General features: G+C 47.0%; 1 protein-coding gene across 3 annotated transcripts in view; it reads right to left on the reverse strand.

Moving 5' to 3' along the window:
* Positions 1-25,819, reverse strand: part of ABCC4 (ATP binding cassette subfamily C member 4) — a 248,357-nt gene that overhangs the window by 124,392 nt on the left and 98,146 nt on the right. For all 3 annotated transcript variants that reach the window (XM_047720242.1, XM_047720241.1, XM_047720243.1), the window contains exons 12-19: positions 21,569-21,663; positions 21,260-21,346; positions 15,400-15,496; positions 11,923-12,132; positions 10,805-10,945; positions 10,389-10,426; positions 9,710-9,804; positions 7,772-7,918 (exon numbers count right to left, since the gene is read on the reverse strand). In XM_047720242.1, the coding sequence (XP_047576198.1) occupies positions 7,772-7,918; positions 9,710-9,804; positions 10,389-10,426; positions 10,805-10,945; positions 11,923-12,132; positions 15,400-15,496; positions 21,260-21,346; positions 21,569-21,663 (910 nt within the window). The remainder of the gene's footprint in view (positions 1-7,771; positions 7,919-9,709; positions 9,805-10,388; positions 10,427-10,804; positions 10,946-11,922; positions 12,133-15,399; positions 15,497-21,259; positions 21,347-21,568; positions 21,664-25,819) is intronic.

Raw genomic sequence — 25,819 nt, forward strand, 5'->3', positions numbered from 1 at the left:
TTAGGTAATTGATTATGAAAAAGAAATATACCACAGGGCCAGGTGTATAAGTGTGTCTTGTGTGTACATGTGAATCAAGATTATCTGGCCTACAAGTGTGTTCAGTCTTGGAATCGGTATCTTCCCTACACAGAATCATCAAATACTGACACTGGATAGCTTTTTAGGTTGGGGGAGGGCGGCGAGGAGTTGTTTTAGAAATAATGCGCTGTCTGCAAATATTTAAGTTTGCAAATGCCTTTAAAAATGGGGGACTTTTTGTTCCGATGCTTGGGACCACAACTTACAACCAGGAGAGGACCAGGAAATGCTTGAGGAGTGAAAAACACCTCCCTCTTTTCACCTGTGAAACCCGAGGCAGAAAAGTGATGGGCACAGCTACCCCAAAGCTACGTTTCAATAGAATGGGGTCTTCACCACATCAAAACCTGCATCTCAACTCCCTACTCATAGTTCAAAATGTCTACTGAGGTTTTAAGATGCATGAAGTAAAACTAACAGGTACCAAATATTGAAGCGCCAACATCTATCTTGAGTGCACAACCAAACCCCCAAGAAATGCATTAGGCGTTTGGCAATTTCATTTCCTGGACTGGTAGATAACAGCAGAAGCCGGAACCTTTGTACGGTGCCTTCCATGAACCACACAACGAACCATGTATATGTTTTCTCTTCATGCCATCACATACCAGAAACACGGTCCACCATAAATAATCTATTACAAATTCTACTTTGGAAAATAAATAGGGAAGTGTTCAATTTAATGTCAACACCGAGTGTAAAGACAAAAAGGCTCTAATTCTCTTTCGACACTCTATAGTTGCATTGTTCTCAAAGGGCGTGGCACAGGGAGATGCAAATTCACTCCTGAAACCATCCCTTCTATCCGGCCTTCTTCTATCCAGCCAACAAATACTAATCGGCTACAAAGTGTCCAATCCTGGGTTCAGAGGCTTTTGCAATAACATAATAGATGGGCTCTATGAGGACTGTGGCCCCAAGGCTAAGAGAAGAGACAGGCAGTCAACATGTAATTACCTAAATTACAATTTAACCATAATTGGGACAAGTACTATAAAGATGTGATTTAAAACAACCAAATTTTAAAACTTTATGTGAAATATAATGTCACAGGTTCGTTGCTGTAAACATCTGGGTTTGGTTTTTTTTTTCCCATTTTCTTCACGTCAAAATAAATGATAATGTTTAAAGGAAGGGGGCGGGGCACCTGGGTGGCTCAGTGGGTTAAAGCCTCCACCTTCGGCTCATGATCCCGGGGTCCTGGGATCAAGCCCCGCATTCGGGCTCTCTGCTCAGCAGGGAGCCTGCTCCCTCACCTCCCCCCCCGCCCCGGCCTACCTCTCTGCCTTCTTGTGATCTCTGTCTGTCAAATAAATAAAATCTTTAAAAAATAAATAAAAATTAAAAAATAAAGGAAAAGGGCCATGATGAGAAGATGAGAGGAAATGATGAGAAGATGAAGATTTCCGTTATAAAATGAAAATCAAAGTTCAGGAGAGCTACAAAGTCAAACTGTGGACAGGGACAACTCACCGTAGACCAAAACCATATAGAATTTCGATCCCGCAAATTTCCATCCACTCTCACCACATGTCAGAGCACGGTGCTTTTATATATATTTATCGATATTTATTTGGGTTGAAACAGGCCCAGAAATACTACTCCAGATTCTCTTGAAATGGTTGCACAAAAGTGATAAACTATGTTATGTCATAAAGATACTTTGATGCGTTTTCTGTCACAAAGAACTACAAAGTTGAAGTAATCATCGGCCTATGATTTGTGGGGGGGGGTGTTAAATAACATTATTGGAATGACTTTAAATCACACACCCCAGAGGGTAATGCCAGAGCACTAAGCACACTAACACGAGAAACTGGGATCCACTAGTGAAGTCCTGAGTACCAGAATCCGCGTAGCTCCGAGCTGGCTGAACACCAAGGCGACACAAATACGAAACTAATGAAAACAAGGGAGTCTGGGGAGTCTTACGATCACAGCTACAGATATTAGAGTGAAGAACTTCTATATTATAATACATATGTCACTTAATGGGGACTCTCCTGGGAAATAAAAGAACACAAGTAAAATGACATACTTAACAAATTCCTGAGATATTACGGGATTCCCACTTTGAACAAGGCACAGGCTTCCCAAATCTTATCTTTCTGCCATTTTATTGGACAACCGCAAACAGTGCTTTCTCTGTTGCTAAGCTGTCAGTATTTCCATGTACAATGACTGTGGAGAGGAAAAAAAAAAAAAACCAGGACTAAAGAGTACATTCTAATAGATTAAAAATACCTATCAAAATGGTGCAATATTTACCAGCTCTGGACAAGAGCTATAATAATCATCTTTACAGAGATTACTGACAAAATAACAATAGTAATCAAATATATGTAACTATGTAACTATTTAAACCCCTAACAAAGGCTTTTATGATACTATTAGCAGTAAATAAGCAACTCCCATAAAATATGACTTAATATCACCCTGATAAAGAGTTTAAGTACATATAACCATTGTTATGTGAAAAAACATTATTTTTAATATGTGACAAGCCGACAGGATTTAATTACCACACCTACTTCAAAACTATTAGCTGTTTCATTCAAACCTGAAAAAACAATATTTATACGGCTATTGAGAATCATTATGATTGATGCAATCTTTTGTGTCATTCCCTTTAGAGTCACTTGCATTTGTTATTATTAACAAGGAAAAAAAGAAAAGGGAAATGTGTGTTTCTGTTTTGCAACAAAGCTTTTCAGATGATGACTAACTTCTTCCTTTGAACACGAAAAGCCTCTTTAACTAATGTACATATAAATATGTTCTTTACAATGTGCACCAAGCAAGGAAGGGGGGGGCGGGGGCAAACCTGTAGGACTTAAGCCAGAATTAAAAGCAACATAGGCAAGATGAGTACAAGAAAGCTGTCAGGATAGATGTTATTCTTACTCTCAATTTCTTCTAGCTCATCTGCTCTCAAGGAAGAAAAACCATAGTTTCTTTTAAATATCCACAACAGATCTCACTTGAAAGGAAACACAGCCAGTGATCTGGCATGAATGGGCACATTACCAATTTTCCAGCATCACTACTGAATATTTATGTCGGTGACGAATGATGACACCGGTGAAATATTTTAACACGAAGCCTTGCCTTGTAAATCGTCTCAATGCTGTGTCAAAACAACACCTACCATAAATCAGAGGTTTTAGGACCAGTATTTCTTGTTCTAACATGCTACCTGCTCAGCAGAATCACTTGTGTGAACAGGCATAGATTAATGTGTGCTAAGCACAGCCATCTTCCCTCCTAACTTATAGAGCTATAATTTAACAGGCCTATTATCGTCAAGGTAATTTTGACAGTGCTGAAATATTATACTTGTTAAAAATATGCATTTAGCACTAACTCCAGTGGCCATTTGAACGGAATAAACAGAGAGGTATCCCTACAATTATCTTGCTTCTCCGCTGATGACTCTTTTTCGAGCAAGGCAGCACAAGGTTGACAACTGATTTTATAAAGACTCCGGCAAGACAGTTCTTCTGATAGGACAAGAACCTCGCCAAGCGGCTCTCGGGTCACTTTTCACTTCTCCTCTCCCTTATTTAGTAGCAGCTTGTAGTGGACGCTAAAGTGTCCCTTTCCAGGTTCAAGAAACAGAACAATGGTTCAACCCTCCACCACTCACCTCCCCCCAACGCTCAACTCCTACCCATGCATACCCCCAAATTCAGGATAGCTCAGATTTGTGAAGGCATCTCCAGAGGCTCATTTCTGACTCAAATTAGAAATCTTAATCCTTTGGGTAATTCTAGACTTTGGATTAGGAGGAGACACGAGTAGGTCTCTCACAATTCACATTCCATACGTTTCCTGGGCACAAGCACCTTCCACAAGGAGAATTAAAGTGAGAGAAGAAGAAATTACTCTATTTTTTTCTCCTTTTATACTACTTTAGCCCTAACTTAATCTGTAAGGGGAGGGGATATATGTGTGTGCTCTTCTTAGGCTGGACACCTAAAGAAGAGAACTCACACGCCACTGTAGAAAAATCGGTCCTGTGACATGAACGCGCTGGCCACAGCCCTATGTTAACTTTTTACTTCCCCGAGAGAATAAACAAACACCAACATTACTGACATTGGCGGCTCCCTTTCTTAAAGCCAAATTAACAAACGGGATGCAAACAAACAAATATTTATCTGGAATCTATTATGGTTGCTGCACTCAGCCAAGTAATGTCGCCGTTTCCAGGCATGAAGAAACAGGACAACTCTCCATCTCGTCTCCAAAATGAAGGGTGAAATTCTAGAGACTGGATAAGAATAGGACATCTCTATGGACTCTGCTGGCATGGAAGGAAACTGAAGAAACTGGTCCTAGTTCTCCTTAAACTCATGTCATATGAGCCACCATAGTCTTACCCTTAGGAATTAAAATATATCCAGTCAAGATGTCAGCAGCTGCCTATTCCAGTTACGAGGCGAGAAGGTGTCAATTAAGAAATCCAAGCGACCTTGTTGGAAATGCCGGATATTCTGGGACAACACTGTAATTCATCCATCAAGAGTTCAATGTCTCAAACATAAGGACCCACAGCAACGGTTTTAAAATTCTGTATCAACAGTACAAAATACAGATTCAAGCTATAAAAAATGGAATTTCTAAGCTTTAAATTTAAAAAGATAAAAATCAAATGAGATAAAATAAAATATAAAATAAAACAGGTTTTTGCAATAAGGTGCCCAGATTATATCCCTGAAATACCGTAGATCATGCTGCCCTCTTGCGTCAGGCATAAAAAATAAAACAAACTCAGGCCGTCCAAGGAAAACATGGTTTACACTGCATACAGGAATTCTCTCTTAATTTCTGAATGATCCTCCTTTTGACCTGGGATTTGTGTTACCTGTGTCTTAGATCTGACAGAACGGAGATGGCGGAAGACAGATGTTGATCAGGGAAGAGACAGGTGCAGCCCACAGCACGGGGACACAGATCATATCCACAAAGCCACACCTCAACTCCAGGTGCAAGCAGAAAGTGCTGGAAATGCTGGGACGGCTGAGAACATGCGGCTTTTTCACATACACACACGATAGCATTACCCAAATCCACAGAGGAGGGAACGGTAAAAAATAGAAGAAGGAAGGGAAAAAAGAAGAAAATTGGCTTCTGCCCTTCTGAGAAGACACACTAGCTGACTCAAATTTTACCCTAACCAAGACCGACTGGCTTATGAAAAAGCAGTGGGTAATAAGATAGCACATTATAGCACATTATAGAAGCAAATAAGGTATATAAACTTCATGCGACCACATATAGGTTCAAAATGGAGAGAAACCGGTTGTGGAGGTTGGAGAGATGGAACCTTGTCAAAAATTAGTGCTCTGAAGTGGTAAGTTTGAAGGATCTCCCACTGATGAACAAGATGGGAGAGACAATGAGAAGGGAGACAGCACATCTCGGGTGGGAGCACCCGTGAACAAAGGGAAAAAGACATTTCCACAATCCGGATCAGGGTCACTGAGAATATTCCAGAACAGGTGGAACTGAAAGTGACCCTGGAAGGGAAGTCTAGCAGGACACCTGCAAATCCAGGCGAGGCTACGGTGCCGGCAGCCCCTGTCACCACCCCCAGTCTCCCTGGCTGAAAACTACCCCCAGGGGAAAGTCCTTCCTATACCTTCTCCAGGACACTCTCAAGACCATGGGCTCATAGGAGACGGACTGACTTCTTCCTGAGAGAGTGCTCTGAATGGCAAAGTACTGAGAAGAGAACGAGGTGCTTCCCGATCTCTCCATGCTGCTCAGAGGACACTCTGTAACTCGGGGGTGGGGGGTGGGGGGGCCCACGACATCACACGAGCACTTGTATCCATTTCACATGGATAGTTAAGGGAACATAACAATTGAGCCCGGCCACCCCTCAACTCTAGAGGGGAATTGTTTTTTAATATTATATAACCATTAAAGCACATGCCAACAATGATGTCTACTACGAACCATAATTCAAGCCTTTGGCTTGTTCTTCCCCTTAGATTAAAAACTACAAAAATTTTAACCCAATGGTAAAGTCTACCACTTAAGATATTTTTAATTAAAAAAATTTTTTTTTTTACTCTACCACCAAAAAGAATAAATAATTCAGGGCCCCTTAACGTTCCGGGCCAACAAGGCCTATCTTTGGAGTCTTTTCTTGGGCTTCTGTTTTCTCGAAGGAATGAGGACCAGCTAACAGATATGGGGTGGGGGAGGGGGAGGAAGGTTAAGAGTAGTGTGCCACTCTAAGATGAGCGACCCTGAAGATTGAGCCTCGGTCCCAAATCCTTGAATAATATATAAATCAGCATGAGGAGAAGCCTGCAGGTCTGGAACGGGAAAAGCCCGGTTAACTGTGGCCACCATGAGCATTCAGAGGCTGTGATAACAGAGATGCAGCCCCACTTAACGCTCCAAACTTTATGACTGTAGCTCTCAAAGTAACTGGCAAAGTAGAGCAGCTTCCTGGCATCAGATTCCTAAGTCCCAGTCTGACGGCAGCCGTAACAAGACAACACACTCGTGTGGGCCTCTGCGGGTCATGGTGTCTGTGCTCTGCGAGGGGCCCAGGCTAAACAAACACGCAGAATGAACCGCACAGAACGCTTTCCTGAAACAGTCTTATTTAACCCTCATGACAGCCTCGTGAAGCACGAAGGGCAGCTCAGAAATTGCAACCCACCACGTCGTCACCGTAGCTAAGATCCCATGGGCACTGACTCTCCGAGCACCGTGAATGTACTGATCTGCTTTATTCCCACAATATCTTTTTTTTTTTTTTGAGATTTTATTTATTTGTAAGATAGAGAGGGTGCACACACACAAGCAGGGGGAGCAGCAGGCAGAGGGAGAAGCAGGCTCCCCACCAAGCAGGGAGCCCGACACGCGACTCGATCCCAGGACCCCAGGATCAAGACCTGAGCCGAAGGTAGGTGCTTAACTGACTGAGCCACCCAGGCATCCCTTAGTCCCACGGTATCTTGCTAAGGGAGTGTAAGTACACAGCATCACCATTTCACAGGTAAGAACGCCGAGGCACAGAGAAATTAAGTAACTAGCACGTGAGGATTAACAGAACCACAACCAGCTCTTACAGTTCGTGGCTGGCACCAAGTCTGAACCCAAGCAGCTGGATCCACAGTCCACACTGTTCACTACAACATTCCGCTTTGAGATTCACCTGCCCAGCAGCATCGACACGCTTCAGCGGGGTCACACAGCTACTGAACAGCCAGCCCACCTCCCTGCCTGTGAGGTCCCCCGCAGAAACAAAGCCACACTGGGCCTGAACACAGGGAACACGTGTGGAGGGACTGACTCTTCACAGGAAGCCAGGTCAGGGGACTGCCCTGGGAAGCAAGACAAGTCAAGGGCCTCGGGCTGGAGGCGTCAACCACGAAGGCACTTACGGGTGCGCTCATGTCAAGGACCTTACTGCCGCCGATCTATGTGCAGAGTGAACACTCATTTGTTTTCCACAAACACTGTGGAACAGAAGCTTCTAGGCCCCCCATAGTCAGATTTTGTCTGGTAGGAGGCAAACCGTCAGTGGAGCTTTTTGTAGAAAAGGAATCAACACACAGAGCCATTTCTTCCAAGCCTCTCCTCCGTTTCCAGATGCTGAAATGTGGCCAGACACTAACTGTGTCAACAAGGCAGACGGACTGAGGAACTTGGGTGTCTGACTTACCTATTGGGTTTCTATCAAAGAACAACACCGGAGCTCTCAGAATGGACTCGAACATTTTGTTGTGCAGAGTTTGCGAAGAATGAACGAGGACGTAGAATACCAAAAGAGATCTCGCTATGCCGAAAAGGACAGTAGCCACCGTTAAACCTGAAAGAAAGAAACATCGCTCAGAGAACATCTCCTTTCTTCAGCGATGCCAAAGCACGTCCGGAAGTTTAGAAAGATATTGAGTATTTTATTCCATAAAACACTATGGATTCTGTAAGAGTTCGATGCATTTGTAAGATACGTTTGTAAAGAACATAATTTTTTCTCTCTCATTAAAAAGAGAAACTATATGTAAGAAAAAAAATCAGGTGTAAACCACAATTTCATGCTAGGTTTTCCTAATTCAATTACAAGTTCTATTTAGAACTCAGAAGAAAGAGAGAGAATTATAAAAACTAGTAGATCTGCCCTTCTCCACATTTCGAGTTTTACTATTTACACGTCTCATAATCTAAAACCGCGGTATGTTTGGACACCGGCATGTGAATTAACAGGGAACAGGGCAAATGATGTCCCATCTCTTTGTAGCAAATACCCAGGTGGCTTCTAAAGAATATGAAAATACCATATTAAGTGACAAGTAGAAAATCTCTCAACTGAACCGCAAGAAAATACAAATTCTGGGTTCACATGAAATCATCTCAGTGAGCAATAATCTCTCCCCCCAAGTGTTTTATACAAAAACAAGAAGCATCTTTAAATGAACAAAATCATTTAAATTATGGATTTTATTATGGACACAAATGAGTACCTATCTCCTGAACTCCCAACGCTAAACAGATTGGGGGTAATTTTTGAGAAAAATACCCCATCAAGTGCACTTTTCCCCTTCAGCGAACACCTCACTATTGTTTACACTCTCAGAGCTGCTCAAATTTCTCAACTCTGTCCACAGATGTTTTCCTCGTTTTCCTGGGCACACCCCGCCCCCCCACCACCCATCCCACTTGAATGTGCAGTAAACCATTCCTTCCTCCCTCCGGGCCCCTCGTGCCCCACCAACGTGGAAGGTAAACGGCTCATGTGTTCAGGGTTTCTTAGCGAGTGCTCAACGAAATAAATACCAAATTTCAGTGAGTAGGTTTTCACAAAGATCACTCGCTCTATCTTTGCAGAAAGCTTGTACGAGCGTTTCCGGTGAGAATATTTAAAATTTTAGATGAGGCTTTCCATTAAAAAGTATGCAATGCCACCTATATTCTAAGCACTCTTGTGAAAACAGAGTGCTGTGTTAATATTAGTCTGGCAAGCCAAATGTTAAATTAATCACACAGTTGGGGATGCGATAACATTGTGATCTCAAGGTAAGAAAGAGAAGGAATCCTAATTCCCAGACACAGGATTTTTCCCTGCTTAGCTTCTCTCTTAAGTAATTAGTGAAGCCCAAGAGAAGAGCAGTGTGGGGTTGGGAGCTTTGCATACCTGCGAGGGAATAATGCTTTTATGTGGGGGAACCTTGCTGCCAGAGGATTTCATCCAAGTTCAATAAAAGCCAGGGGTTTATTCAGACAGAATTGGAACAATCCGAACCACAGGGTGGGGATCCGTTTCTAATCCCCTTGCCCATCCAAATAATGATATAAGATTTAGCTAAAGCAACCCATTAGAATAGACAATAGCCACAAATTTCCAATGGCTGATTTTCTGAATGCCCAATCCTGGTTTAACTTCCAAAATCCAGTACAGAGCAAATTAAGAGTCTTCATTCAACCTCTTTCTTCTAGTAGATTTAAAAAATAATTATTCTAATTAATTCACAGAGTAAATGCGACTCAGACTCTTAATCTGTTAAGACATTACTGAATTACTCCTGGAATCCCTAGTTACTCACACAGGCTCATTGTAAGCACCTCAGACTCCCGGATAATAAACCGAATGATTAAACTTTACCTGAGTAAATTCCTAAGTACCAGGCAAGATCGACCTTCTCAGTGACATTTTCTGTTCCATTTACCATGACATTCAGGGCACTTTGTTCATTTGCCCTGTGGGAAACAGGGGGGAAAAAAAATATTCAACTAGAGATGGAATTTAGATAAGTACAAAAAGAAACCAAAAAAGTTAGCCTGAATTTGGGAGACATGATTTATGCTGGAAAAGCGTGCCGTGCCCCGGGTACAACCACCTTATAAAAATTCAACTTTCAGGGGCGCCTGGGTGGCTCAATCGTTAAGCCTCTGCCTTCAGCTCAGGTCATGATCCCAGGGTCCTGGGATCGAGCCCCACATCGGGCTCCCTGGTCTTCGGGAAGCCTGCTTCTCCCTCTCCCACTCCCCCTGCTTGTGTTCCCTCTTTCGCTGTGTATCTCTCTGTCAAATAAATGCATAAAGCTTTAAAAAAAAAAAAAAAAAAAAAACAACTTTCAGTTCTCAAAACTGTCTGAGGATCCTTCACGGGGAGAGACTATGGGAGGGCCACACTCTACCAGCAAGAACTTTAGCTTTCTTTCTCTTTGGGGAATCTAAGGGAGGATCAGGATAGGAGGCTGAATGAGCCCACTTCCGCCGACTCTGTGGGAAGGAGGCTGCCTGACTTTGTGGCCCCGAGCAGGAGACTGGAAGCAACTCACCAGTAGGAGAGCCACCAGTCCTGAAGAACGTAGGCGACCTAGAACAGGGAGGCGAGAAGATCACGCCACTTAGCACCTCAACACTCTCCTTCACCCAAAGGGACCATCAAAAGGCCCTGGAAAATGGACACGGTTCTTCCGGCTCTGGTCTACGCCAAGCCCAAACACCCCAAGTAACAGCACGGCAAGTGAGTGCACGTTACATTTTAAAATCTTTAAAAGACATTCTTTTTTTTAAAAACCCCTAGAAGCTTTCTGCCATGTCCACCATCGCCAGTAAAAGTTCCTCTGTCCCCCAAGATACCACGTTTCAAGGCAAATCCAAGTGGACTGCAAAATACAGTAATGAGAGTAAATACAGAGAGCGTAAGCAGGACCAGGCTGAGGCCACAAACAAAATAAATGCCCGCGTTTACCTGAGCTATGACGTTTAACAGAATGAGGAACACAACGACCAGCCAGTGAGCGCCAGCCGCTAGGTAATTCTTGTAGGCCTTAAAACCGACTTTTCCTTCTGAACGACTCTCCTCGGACACAGCAGCCGGTGTGTTCTCATTCTGAGAAGGGAAAGGGGGAAAAAAAAAGCAGTAATAGACAAAATTTTGTATAATGTACCCCCAAACTTCAAAAGCTCCACAGCGCGCCCCGTTGGCAAAGCCAGGAGCAGAGAGGCCCGTCTTCCACACTGGGAGGGGCGCCAAATGGTGCATGTCCTCAGGGGAAGGGTGTACAAGGATCTCACCAAACCATCTATGCAGTCACCGTGGGACCCACCCATCCCACTTATAGGGATCTATGGGCAAAGAGGAAATGCTGTTTGTACGAGGTCATTCACTTTGCTGAAAGGGGAACGAAGTACCCGATTCATGTATAAATGCAGAAGCTTATTCCACAATAATACACAAGGTGCTGTGGAGCTAACGTATCACCACAGATTACTGGCGTCCCTCAGGGATGGAAACGCAAAAGATCACAGGAGCTCAAATTATGAGCCAAATACAGAAAACAGTTCAAACAGCAAGAGGAACGGGCATCAGGATACCAGGGAGAGCACGGGGTCTTTGGTTCCTAAATTTCAGAGAGTGAGTCCTCCCCAGGACTCGTCTGCATCCTTACCAGGATCATCCAGGCTCCTACAGTTGGACTGTGCAGGTCTGGATACTGAGGACCACCTATGCATATTTTTAAGGGAGAAGCAGGGCATTTCCGTGTGGCTGTGCGGAGAACAAAGAATGTCCTGTAGGTTCACAGAAGCCAAGGATGTCCTTGTGCGGCCCTCTGTGGTCTCAGAGATGGCTGAGATATGGTTCTGGAACTTGAAGCCCCCCGACATTCTCCATCCAACACCCAAAGGAGAACCCTGATCAGGCCTGCTCCCTTCATCGCATTTTAATTCTACCAAGTCCATGGAATAAGGTCTTGGAACTGTAGGATCCACTTTGGGACCAAGGAAGGGGTCATGCGCGCAGAATGAAGACACGTGAGGATGCCGAGAGCAGACAGGACCAGGGCCCTCGGCGAAAGGAGAACTCACCGTCTGGACCTCCTGCGCGCCGTCTTTCAGCGAGGGTCTGGACGACTGCTGGGACCAAACGGAAGACTCGGAGAAGCTCCGAGTCCTCAGGACAGGAGATCCTGGAGCAGGACTCTGGTCAGCCTCCTCATTCTCCGTCTTTAAAAGGGAGCCGAAATCCACCCCAGATTTCAGAAACTCCGTGTAAGTCCCCTTCTGTACCATCTTGCCCTAAAATAAAAATAAGAGAATTTGACAGGAGTTCACATGCCTTTGATAACACTCATCTAACGCTAATCAAAAAAAGTTAATTGGTCTTAAATTACCATTTTCATAAGAGAATTACCCTTAGGCCTGGAATTCTGGCTGACACATGGGGTGCAACTCGAGTGGACACAGAACCGAATACCCTATTCTCTGTCAAACCCCGTGGTAGGTGTCGTGGAACCCCATGTTAAGGATGAAGGTCACAAACTACCACAGGCATTTAAAGAAGTAAAAAGTATAGAGGTTGTCGGGAATATCAGTACAGTCTTTTTAAAAGACATGGAAATTGAGGCAAGTGTCATGTGTTTAAAAGAACAAGGTCAAACCGGGGAGGGAATTCTAGGGAAGAACAAAGCTTGACACTATGTGGTCACCTGTGCATGATCAGAGTCCCCCATCGACTCTCTGCTCGCCATGGCCACCGTATCACATGCCACACTGAGACCGGACACGTGGGAGGTCGTCTTTACACCTGCCCACAAACTCAGAAAGCTCCCAATTGAGAATTCAATACTCTACCTGCTAAAGTCATTAACACAGGTGACCATCTGACTGGGGTGACTCTAATGCCTTGGGGGGGGTCTGTCGTCATGAGCAAACCAAACCCTAAGCCAGAATCAACACACTCAAACGCATGAAAATTAAGCTTGGGAAGCGCCAACCACAAGCAGCCAACTAGGCTTTCCGAAATCAAGCAACTCCTTTAAGCTCCAATAAATCAAATAATTTTCCTGAAACCCACGTGACACATCACTGCACAGCTCCCTTCCTTACCAAGTCACAGGAAATAAGGTGCAGGTGTCTTCCGTGGGTTCTCAACCCCAGAAAAGAATACGCAGCGGTTCTACTCAGTGGCAGACAAAATCCTAGGCAAAATCTCAGGGTGCCAAACAAAGCAAAGGAGGAAAGGCTCAGGGGACTGCAGGCCAAGGGAAGGGAGGCAGCCCAGGACCCCGGCTCATACCCTGCCCATCCCGTGCCCTGATGTGGACCACTGAGAAAGAAACCTAACGAAGCTTTTGGGAACCAATCTGATACTGGAGAATTAAAAAATTATTCATGTTATAATGTGTGTCTTGTCCCATTTGGGAGGCAAAATTCATACACCTTGTTTAATGAAATTACTACTTCTGACTCAGGAAGTGCAGGTGCACAAGGAAACGACTAGGGGTCTAGAGGGAGACGGCAAGCTCGGTCGGCAGCCCCGCACCAGCCATTTCCCGGGGGGACGCGAGGACAGCCAGCCCTGCTTGGCGGCTAGAGAGGGACCAGACGGACAGTAGGGAGGGATCCAACTCATCCAGGAGAGCTCACCGGTGGACGAATGGGTGGTCTGACAGTACTGAAACCGGCAGTGCGGTCCTCAGAAAACAGCAGTGAGGGGACGGGCTGACCAGCTTGCTCTCCTGCCCCCTGGTTCTGTCCTCAATAATCCCGCTCACACTGGGATTCTACCAGAGTCTCTTCTGCCCTCTGTGCATGAGACAAAGTGTCTCCAGATCCGGCAGTCAGAGCTTCCTAGTCCCGGAGGGCCGCAGACGAGCCGACACGGGGAACTGCTTCAAAAGAGGCAGTTTCTGCGCTCTTGCCCTCCTCCATTGAGCAGAACCGGGTTTGAGGAAGCAAGGCTCTGACCAAGGGCCTGAGGCAGCAGACCAGGGTTAATGACCGAGGGGCTGAGGCTCCCAGGCAAACACGCCAAGGAGTGAAACATCAAACCACCACCAAGGTCAGAAAATTCTTACTCATTTCCATCCCCCACCCCGCAAACCCATGCTGGCTGTTGGGGGTTGAATGGTGCTCCCATCCCAAGAAAATACATTTGAGGCCGAAATAGGATACCTACAGATGGGACCTAATTTAGAAACAGATCTTTGTAGATGGGATGACGCTGAGGTCATGCTGGAGTAGGGTGGACCCCAAAGCCAATATGGCGGATGTAGGAGGAGGAGTTTGGACGCAGCAACCACCACGTGACTACAGACCTATAGACCATAGGGCCGCGGCTACAAGCCAAGAACAGCAGGGACAGCTGGCAAACACCAGAAGCTGGGAGAGGCAATGAAGCATTCTCCGCAGGAGCCTTCTGGGAGAGCAGGACACTGCTGGGGCCTCGGTTCTGGACTGGTAGCCTTCAGAAGGGTGAAGGTGATAACCTTCTGGAGATGAAACCCCCCACTTTGTGGTGCTTTGTGATGGCTGCTCTTGACACTGACACACCGCCAGAGCCCATGCATCCGTCTTTTGAACTTTACTGAGACCTCTGCTTCTGCTGTTGGTCCTCCAGCAAATGTCAAGAGGCATCTTTGCAAGCCATGCCTCAGACCATATCCCTCCTCTGCTGTGGACTGCCCAGTGGCTTCCAACCCACTACCAGGCCAGCAGCCCACTGCTCCAAGCCCACCTCCCTCACACTCCCCATAGCCCCTGCCTCAGACATGGCTACCCGGCCATTCCCCCAGCAGGCCAGGTCAGGTCCTTCCTTAGGGCCCCGTATCTGGTCCCCCTGCCTCAGCTGCTTCTCCCCCAGGTGACTACCTGGCTGGCACCTTCGTGTCACTCAGGTCCCCTGAGGCACCACATCCCCAGGGAGGCAGTCACGAGATCAGCTGCCCCCACCCAACTCCTTCCTTACATCTCTCCCCACACGGATGGAAGCTCTGTAATGGCAGGGACTGGTCTGACTTATTACTGCACAAACTCTCCCAGTACTGGGCACGCACAAAGCCCTGTGCTGGGAGACCAGCAACTGACGAGACCCTGGAGAGCACGTTTCCACCAGGGGGGCCTCAGCTTTCCAGCCACGCCCGCCATCAATGGCGGACACTCTCTGAATACACTGCAGGTGACAAAGAGATACAAACATGTCTTAGCAGCTCGAATTTCCAAATAATACAATTTAACTTATGTCGTAGAATAGGAAAACAGAACCTCTCAATAAAATAGCATCATTATCCCCAACGATTTTGCCAGAATGGCTATAATTTATAACTCTGAGATAGCAGTTTTATCTGCTTGAGGGTAACAGGGCTTGGAATGCAATAGTTCCATTTCTACATGCCTTTGGATTCATGCTCAAAAGGCATGAGTATGAGCTCTGGGGAGATCGGGACGCAGAAGTGAGGAAGGAGAGGGAGTTTCGCACAAACCCAAGAGGAGACCTGCTGGGAGGTCTCACCTTCAACACACCTGAGTGCTAGCAAGCTCCACCAACTTCTAGAAATTACTTACATCTTTCAATATCAGAATCTGACTTGCAGCTTTTAGGTACTGCAACTGGTGAGTCACTAAGATTGTGATCTTCTCGTGCAAGGTTTGACAAATACACCTATAAATGTAAAAGGTACAGTATGCAGAAACCGCGTTAATGGAGGTGCTCCAAATGGGAAAACACACATTCTGAAAACACAATGACACAGAGACAGCACAGGAGTCAAAGATCTGTGGCATAAGAACCAGCTCAAATACAAATAAATGTCAATCAATGAACCCAACCAGGTCCCCACATCTATCAGCAGCAAACTCGAGTCTAGCTCTGCTAAGAGATTCTTTTTTTTTTTTTTTTTAAGATTTTTTTTTTTTTTTTTTTAAATTTGACAGAGAGATCACAAGCAGGCAGAGAGGCAGGCAGAGAGAGAGGAGGAAGCAGGCTCCCCGAGAGAGCAGAGAGCCCGATGCGGGGCTCGATCCCAGGACTCCGAGATCATGACCTGAGCCGAAGGCAGCGGCTTAACCCACTGAGCCACCCAGGTGCTCCTCTGCTAAGAGATTCTAAAAAACAGTCCGGTGAAGGAGCCACCAAGTGCTAAGGGTACACTCCCCCCCCCAACTAAAACTCAACAATTATTTATATATTTCATGATGGAAAATGATTGAGCAATACTGAGATTCCAAACCTGACTAACTGAAAATACGAGTTATTTCATCCCTGTATAGGAATGGGAGAAGGAGGGATCTATGTCATACAAAAATGTTTCCTTTTTTGTCTCCTAGGTGATTAGGACTTATGATGTATATATATATATACCAGCCAAAAGAAAATCCTAACTCCTCAGTAACCTTCACCAAAGTGCATTTTCTTTTTCTTCTAAGATTTTATCTGCGGGATAGAGAGCGAGAGCGAGAGCTGGAAGAGGGAGAACAAGAGAGGGAGAATCCTTAAGCAGACTCCCTGCCGAGTGCAGAGCCTGCCACAGGGCTCGAACCCAGAACCAGGCATCATGTCCTGAGCCGAAAGCAGATGCTTAACAGACTGAGCCACCCAAGCACCTTCAAAGTGCATTTTCTAGACACTTCTTCCCAGATACTATTAGAAGACAAACGCTGGCATGGCCTCAGTTAGTGTCTACAATGTCCCCACAGTCCCATCCTGGGGACACATCGCTTTTCATTAGGACTGAAAACCTTCCCAATAGGAGTATGAAAGAAGAGAATCCAAACGGCCCAAATCGAAGTGGAAATCATCCCACGGCTCAAAGGACACGCCAATTCTCTCAGTACTCAGGTGTTTTTCTACAGTAACCCCTCAAACTGCTCATTTTAAATGTAGAACCCTAGGAGCTCCACTCCACCACAGTCTGCATCCTCTCCAGCTAAGTGGGTGGCCCAGGTGGGGGCCCCCTGACCACAGGCTGGGCCCCAGGAACATGCTCTGGGCCCCCGAACCCTTGCAGAGAAAATCTCAGCAAAGTGGGTCACAACTCTACCTGCGCATGTAGGTCAGATTAAGAGTTCTAGAAGCACCCAGACTGAAGTTCAAAGCCCTCAGATCAGCCTGACAAGGTCTGGGAGCTACGAGACCTCTGTGAACCTCAGTTCCTTCATCTCAAAATATGGCTCCTAACAACACACAGGGCATGTTGTGGGAAGAGCACTGATCCGTTCGGTGAAGGGTCTGTTCACGCTCTTCCCTAACCACAAGGGGCCCTTTGCTTTGGACTCAGGACAGCAAAGTCCTACGGGGACACTTCTGAGACTGGGCCTGAGATCAGAAGACCCCAGGCTGTACACATAAACACTATTACCCCATTCTTTGTGTCCAGAAGCACTGCGTCCCTTTTGAGGGGTCCCGGTGTGGCTTTCCATCCTAAGTTTGCCGGCCGATCAAACCCTTCTTCCAGCTTAGCACTAAAGCATTTAATGAAATTGTTTCTCCTTAATTCAAAATTCCATGCCGGCAGTCCCTGACGGGGTATTAACCGAATCTGATAGGTCTCTATGTCCAAGCTGGGCTACTGGGAAAGTTTTATAATACATTCCTCCTGACACCCACCACAGAGAAAGGAATATAATTACGATGATACCATTAGGTAGTGGCTTTAAATTTTTTCTAAATTATGCTTTTTAATCAACATCCCCAGGAAAATACTCTATTTGCCAAATTTTTAAGAGTAAAAAAATCCCGAGTCATGCCATTAAAAAAAAAGTGATTCAGTAAGAAGTTATTGAAGGGCGGCGTTAAGAGGGGCCATGTGCTGAGGTAGAGGGGATATAAGTAAGAGAGTCACTACCCTACTTCACTCCATCGACAGAGGTGAGCTGCCAGCCACTGATCTAAGTGAAGAGGACATAGCCACAGGACAAGAAAACAGAGAACGCCCTGCACGGTGTGGAGGGAGACACATTCAACAAATACAGAAAATGTACTCTCAGGGAGGGATGTGTGCCATGAAGACAAAGCAAGGTGACGGCTGCGATCTGGAAGGTAAGGGACACAGGGACCATGAGACTATCTGGGTGGAGCATCCCTGCAGGGAGGTACAACAGGGGCGGCATCTCTGGGGACAGAAACCACCTGCGCCCAGTGCCTTCGTGCATTCACCATGGAGTGGGTGGGCAGTGGGGGTGGGTAGGGGACGACTCACCAGGGACCAAGTAAAGGACACTATGGGCTGGGAGAAGAACACAAGGGCACATGGTGGATGTGTGCGAACAGGGGATGGGGCAGACGGCAAAGGACCTTGGTCGGCATTTGAGGCCAGCAGAGGGGCACCCGCACGTGAAGGCCTGGGACAATGAAGGCAAACAGAGCAGGGACAGCGTGAGGTGATCCCATCAGGACAGACTCAAAGAACTGATTATGCAGGACATGCGGGTGTGGGGGAGCTTTCTAAAATACGACAAGCTCCACCGCTAGAACAGCTTAGACCAAAACCCATCACCTAAGGGCCTCTGAACCCCCCCCCACCGCATGTGACAGGACCCACATCAATGTTTACAACGTACCGTCATGAAACTCGCAAACCTTAATGACCTTGGATATATACATTCACAACTGAAGTAAACCGTTAATGGTGAGTAGAAGTGTAATTCATTCACTTTTAATACAAAACACTTCACATTACTGAGCTCAACACAACCGCCATCTTCCATAGCATATTGTTTGGTCCAATTTTCTAGCTCGTTGAGAACATTCTCCAGCTGCTGCTGAGTGATTTCCTAAATTGCATTCGTGCTCCCTGCCCTACGTTTCCCCAAAGAACGTGGTTCTGATTAGCAAACAACAATTTTAACAAGCTCGCTTCTATCAAGTGTATATCCAAAGCCATTAAACGCGAAAGGTGCGAGAGGACTTTATATAAATACTTCCCCTGTTCAGAGAAAGAACTTGGGGGAGCTTCTGTGATAAGCACACTGATCCCCGCAAAGGAGAATGCCTTCTTCTCTCCTCCCAAGTGACACAAACGCAATGGCCAGTGGAATGTGTTCTCAGAGTGATGGAGAACTGGTGTGGACCTACCCAGGATGGGGTGACACACAATCGTGACTTCAGGGTGAGGCTCCAGGGGTAGGGAGGCTGGGCTGCTCCTGATACCACCGAGGGTGTGGGGCAGGGAGTCTCTGTCACAGTGCTGGGCCCTGTCACTGAATTCAGTCACAAGCCACAGGGCACCTCCCTGAGGGAAAATTCATCAAGTTGGGACCAGGACGGGAAGGGAAGGGAAGGGGGGTGGCGGTCAGATCAGAGAGCTGGAGAGCACAGCAAGTGTCAGGGCTTGCCTCTCCGTGTTCTGAACGATTCACTACTGCCATATGCTTTTTCTTTAAATTGTAGTAAAATTTGTATAACAGTTACCGTTTCAACCATTTTTAAGCCTGTATTCTCAGTGGCATTGTGGACATTCCCCTGCTGTGCAACCGTCACCACCATTCATCTCCATAACCTGCCGTCATCCCGGATCTAAGCATGTCATACATTCGCATTCAGTAGGGAGGAACGGGGTAGCATGTTAGGAACCCCACTGAGGAGACACTGAGCCCCAGGCTCCTTGCATCCGGAATTCAGAGCTGCCCCACACGGCTAACTCTGCTAAAATCTCTTTACTTGGCTACTGAGGACTTTAAATGAATTGTGCCTCCCCACCCCACAACCCCAAAATTCACATGTTGATGGCTTAACCCGCTGTACTTTAGAATTTAGTGACAGGACATCTTTTTTTTCTTTCTTTCTTTCTTTTTTTTTTTTTAAGTGACAGGACATCTAAAGAGGCAATTAAATTTAAAAAATGAGGCTTTGGTGGTGAGCCTTTACCCACTCTGACCTGCATCCTTAAAAGAGATTAGGATATCAGGAGATGAGGTGTTCGGATGGCTCAGCCGGTTAAGCACCTGACTCTCGATTTCAGCTCAGGTCACAGTCTTGGGGGTCATGAGACTGAGCCCCACTTTGGGCTCCAGGCACAGTGGGGAGTCTGCTTGAGATTTCCTCCCTCTGCCTCTCCCCCAAATCATACGTACACATGGTCTCTCCCAAATAAATAAATCTTTAAAAAAAAAGGGGGGGGCCCTAAGGAGAAAGGGGTGCATAGGCACAGAGAGGAGACCATGTGAGGACAGAGTATGAAGGCGGCCATCAGCCAGCCAGGGAGAGAGGTCTCAGGCCAATACCCTCGTCTGGACTTTCAGCCTCCAGGCCTGGGAGAAACTCTCTTTCTCTGGCTTTAGTCCTCCTTTGTAAACGGCAATGTTTTGGGCAACATGATTTGCAAGAACATCTACCTCGGTGCACACATCAGGGCTTCAGGAAGTGCCTGCAAAGCGCTCACTGGCTTTGACGAGGTGAACGACAGTGAGGTAAGTGTGGTAGACACGGAGGCCATCTGAGCAAGAGCGAGCTCACGATGCTTCCAAGTAGGGCAGCGTAGACTCCACGTAGACGGGCCACGTGTTAGCTTACACTCTGTGCAGAAAAGGTTCAGAGCTGTTCTGTTTCAGTCGGGTGATGACGAACCAAGAGCCATCGAAACCAAACTCCAGAGACGCAAAGTGAGAGTCAGGAGGGGAGCTCGATTGTAGAGATCTGTTTCAAGTTCAAGTTAACCCTACATGTGGGGGTCTTACGTAGTGATTCTAGTAAGAACCCGGGAGCCACACTGTGATATGGAGTAAGGCATTTTTTAAACGCTAGGCTTCACCAGGTGTTTCCTGACCTACAGGGTCATTAGCACAGACCAGCAAGGCCACTCCACAGGAGTGCGACATGGGCATTTCTAAGGTACCACCAGCAAAAATGATGAAGGAAAAGAACCGGGAGCCAAGGGTCATGTTCCCAAGTCCCGTTCTTCGATACAAAAGTGCGCATCTGCTTTCTTAGCCCATCAACAGTGTCTTGGTTATCAAGGGTAAGCAGCAAGGGGACACCTGCCATCCAATTCTCTCTTTTTTTTTTTTGAAGATCTTATTTATTTGACAAACAGAGATCACAAGTAGGCAGAGAAGCAGGCAGAGAGAGGAGGAAGCAGGCTCCCTGCTGAGCAGAGAGCCCAATGCAGGACTCGATCCCAGGACCCTGAGATCATGACCTGAGCTGAAGGCAGAGGCTTTAACCCACTGAGCCACTCAGGCGTCCCCACCTCTTCACCCCCTAAGGCCTGTCCTCCACTCCCGCCACACGCAGCGAGCACCATCTGGGCCTTCCTTTTATTCCCTAAAGATTTCTCTGAAATAGATCTTCTGTGGAAGGAAGGAAGAAGAAGGAGGGACACCACAGCAGAACAAGCGAGTCTTCAAAGCAGCCCGGCTTCCCTAAGCCTCTTCCCCAAACTCTACGGGAGGGCTCGAAAACAGCAAGGACAAACACGGACCAACTCACAGTTCGAACAAGTGCCGGCCAACTTCTGCGTCCACTGCACTGAGAGGATCATCCAGGAGGTAGATGTCCGCATCCTGATACACTGCTCTAGAGAACAGAAGAGGACGTGGGACAGGAGAACACTCCAGGCTCCCGGGATTCCATTTCCCAGTCATGGTGGCCTTCCACAACCTGGGGCGTGTTCACTCCAAGAACCCATGAAATAGTGAGGCGCGCCCCGTCCCGTTCCCACCGCCCCCGCAGCAGGTGGTCTCAGGTCAGCCACCCCGGGAGCAGCTCACAGAACACATGCAACAAAACTGTGGATACCTGGCGAGGTTCACCCGGGCCTTCTGCCCCCCGCTCAGCGTGGCTCCCCGATCACCTATCACGGTTAAATCTCCATCCTCCAAAAGCTGCAAATCCTGCACAGAGACAGAAGGGGGGGGTGGGAAAAAAAAAGATTTACAATGTGTCCTCCTGTCACCCGAGACGTTCGGCACTGGGCTTCATACACGTATGTGATTGACAACAAAAGGTCTACTTTGAAGTGACTAAATGGTAACCTTGAACCTTTCCAGAAAAAACTCAGGGCTTTTTGCTTTCCTTCTGCAGCTTTTCCCACAGCGTTCGTGCATTTCGCCATCTCACCTGATGTTTACTGAACACTGACTACATGTCTGGCATTGTTCAGGGCACGATGAATTTGGTAGTAAGAAGACAAAATCCATTGAGTTTCCATGGAGGGAGACTGACAATATGAACAATTAGCATGAGTGCAAGTCCTAAGTACTAAGAAGAAAAAATAAGCCTGCTTGGGGGACAGAGGGACAGGGAAAAAGTGCTACATGGGGGTCAGGAAGGGATCTGAGCCGAGGGGCTTTTGCAAACACACGAGGGCGTCTGTGCGGACCCGGAAGCTGTGCCACGTGCGGGAGCCAGCTAGTGCCAAGGGCGCAGGGCGGACACGTGCCCAGGGGGTTCAAGAACAAGCAGGGAGGCCAACCGAGCGGAAGAGGGTGAGTAAAGAATGAGGAGGGGTGCCTGGGTGGGGCTCAGGTCATGATTCCAGGGTCCTGGGAACGAGGCCCACATTGGGCTCCCTGCTCAGCGGAGAGCCTGCTTCCACTCTCCCTCTGCCTGCCTCTCTGCCTACTTGTGCTATCTTTCTGTCAGATAAATCAATCAATTAATCAATCAATCTTTAAAAAAGAAAAAAAAAAGAATGGGGAGAGCCGGGCCCCTGGGTGGCTCAGAGGGTTGAACATCTGCCTTCAACTCGGGTCATGATCCAAGGGTCCTGGGATCGAGTCCCGCATCAGGCTCCCTGCTCCCCAGGAAGCCTGCTTCTCCCTCTCACACTCCCCCTGCTTGTGTTCCCTCCCTCACTGTGTCTCTCTCTGTCAAATAAATAAAATCTTTTTCTAAAAAATGGGGAGAGCAAGGGCAGAGATAAGAAGGCGGGGCCACGGGTTTCACGCCCAGTGAAATGGAGTGGGGCCGTAGGGAGGAACACCTGACCTGGTCTCAGTTTTTCAGGAATCCCTCTTGCTTCTTCGTGGAACACGGATGGGAGGGGGCACAGGGTGAAGCCAGGCACACATGAGGACAGGCCTGCATTACTGGAGGTGGAGACAAGACAGTGGCCAGACCCAGAGCGGGCGCAGAGGATGTGGAGAACAGTGGGCACGTTTCCGAGAAAATTCAAAGCAGAGCTGGTGAGACGTGCTGATGAGTGGGTACGGGTTGTGGCGGTGGCACAGGAATGACGCCCTGTCCTCCACATGAGGAAGGGGATGAACAGCCCCACCGTTTACAGAGCTGAGGGAGGCAGTGGAGGCCAGCCGAGATGCCCCCTGGGGACGTCAGGCTGTGGCCAGATGTGCTCATCTGGACGTCGGTGCTGGGGCTGCTGCTGACAGCTGGCAGCCACCCATGGCCTGGGAAGCCCCAGGACTCAGCTTCTCAAAGAACAAGTTTATCTCAACTGGCTGGTTCAGCCTCTCACCTTCGCTGAAAGGTGAACACCTGACCCTGTCTTCACACTGAAGGCACAGTGACAGAGTGACAGATGAGACTTGTTCAAGAAACAAGAGCAGAAAGAACAGTCTGGCAGGAAAAACAGAAGGGAAGTCACAGCGTGTTCGAGGGACACTGATCCAATCAGTAAACTAAGGAGATGCTCGTTCCATGCAATGCAGGTGAAACTCAAAGCCACAGAGAATGAGCTTGGACATGAAGACATGGAATCTATCAGGTTCTACCCGAAGCTCTCAGGCTCCTGGTGGAGACAAGCAGAGTTCGGGGGTGAGTGTTGGTTACCGACAACACCTCTCAAGTGTTGCTCGAGAACACACAGCGACACCTTTCTACACAGGAGACCCACCGCTTGGCCTCCCCTTTGGCCAATCTGAGGAGAAAGCACGTTGGAATGTCCATGACAAGCAACTCCTCTGACCTCCTTAAGGCCTCTTTTTCCTCTTTGACAAAATGTGGAGACAAGAATGGCCATGCTCCAGGCTGCCGTGACAGACAGACACTTGGAAAAACACCTTCTCTACGTAGGAAAAGGACACATATCCACTGTAACCTATTAGTGACAGATACATGTTTTCTGATCAAACCAACCATGGGGCCTCGTTCAGTGTGAATCACAACACACAGAGCACACCCCCTACAAGGAGATGGGAAAGAGAGTGCGGAACCCCCATCCTCACCCACCCTGAGAGCCCACAAAGGTACACAGAACTCCCCGTGCGCTCAGAGCCTCCCTGGATGCCAACAAACGAAAGACGGCAATTGCTCAATCGTGAAAACTCATGCCTTCACGTTACTTCTTTGCTGAGCTCAGACGTCAACGCCATCTCTTGCTTTTGGTTTCCGTGCAGAACGACGGGCCATCCGGAAGTAGGTCCCCACCTTCCACCACCCACCCACCCACCCCCACATGGTTTACTTGGCCTCGGTTCACTGCTGACAGTCCAGGGAAAGCGTTCTTCATTTTTAAGCCTTGACTTTCTGTGGCTTTATTGTCCAAAAAACAGCACCAGGTTGCACCAAAGCAATCTCCGCCGTTCTCTGCAGGAGGCCCTTCAAATGCACCCTGGAGTTTAGCACAGTCAGGGAATAGGGAATGAACTCTCTGAGCCCAGGAGTAAGACTTGGGAGTGTGATGCTGACTCTGCAAAGTATTTACGGACAAGCCTCAGAGAGAAAAAACATTTCGAAGAGCATAAGGTAAAAATCAGAGCCAGGCTGATTTCCTAACCACAGGTGTCTGGTTTGGCGAAAGGGAAGAGCCTGAGTCGGGCATCTATTTCCAGTCTCCCCAGTGAGCAGAAGGTGTTCTCAACGTTAGTCACATCTCAGTGACATTTAACCAACTACGCTGTCTCTAATGGTTCTCACTAACAGCAGACTAGAGGAAAAGACAAGAAATGGCTTTGCTGCTTTGATGTCACCAAGCCAGAAACCTACCGAGGTCTGGTGATGGTGGAGACTTCAGGAGAAATACAACTGAACAAGTGTTGATGGTTTATGATAGTCCATTACGAGGCCTGGGGGCCAAGGAGGGCTGGATCCCCTAGACAAACGGCAGAAGTTCTAGGCCCTGATCATAACTTTTCTTCCATGGCTGGCCTCCTTATCATGGCCTGTCAGAACCTCCCCCGTCTTTCCAGAGCCAGCTCAAATACTCTCTTCCATGCAACCATCCCTGAATTTCCCAAATGAGAAGTCATCCCTCTTTCACTGGATTCCCATGACGTGGTATTTCTCATGAAGGGCCCACCTTATTTCTGCCTCATCATCTGTACACGTGTGCACAGCTTCTCTCCCCAGCTCCTTGATGGTAAGACTTAGGCACAAAGCCCGGTACACCTGGACACCCTATAAAGATGATTCCCAACTCTTCACAAGCTGCAAAGTATTGGCCCATTTCACAGGTGAGAAAACTGAGCCCAGGTTACATCATGGTCTAAGGGCCGTTGGTTGTTAACATGGGATGAGGAATCTGAACCAAGCTCCTCTGAATGTGTAGTACCTTTGATTCTTCCTTCCTTATCATGCTGCCCCAAGGGGTTGCTGAAAAGTACATTTAAAAGTGTATTTAAAATTAAAAATGAATTTAAAATATCAAAATTAGTGAAGACTTGATGACCTCTACTTCTGCACACACAGAAGATCAATAAACTTATTCTCCGTATTTCGTTGAGCCTCCTCTGCCCCTTTTGTCCTCACTGATTTCCTAGTAGGTCATAGGTGAGTAACAGTTTTCCCAATTGAGAGAAAAAAATGAAGATAAAACCATAATTATTCTACAACCGTCAAGGTTATCGGAAAAGAAAATGTCCAAGTTGGCAGAAATGTAGCAAATATGAAAAGAAACCATAAGCCTGTGAGCACCCAAGAGGGGCTTATAAACTCAAATGATCTATGTGGGAAAATATTAAACCTGAATTTATCAATGCTATACCTTCAAATATGTATTGCCTAAAAATGCTAAAATGTCTTCAAGTGGCAAAAGAGAATATGCAAATGTCACAAGATCCATTGCTTATGTCAGAACAATATTTTTACTGG

This window comes from Lutra lutra, chromosome 3 (assembly GCF_902655055.1).
Source record: "Lutra lutra chromosome 3, mLutLut1.2, whole genome shotgun sequence".
Taxonomy (NCBI): domain Eukaryota; kingdom Metazoa; phylum Chordata; class Mammalia; order Carnivora; family Mustelidae; genus Lutra; species Lutra lutra.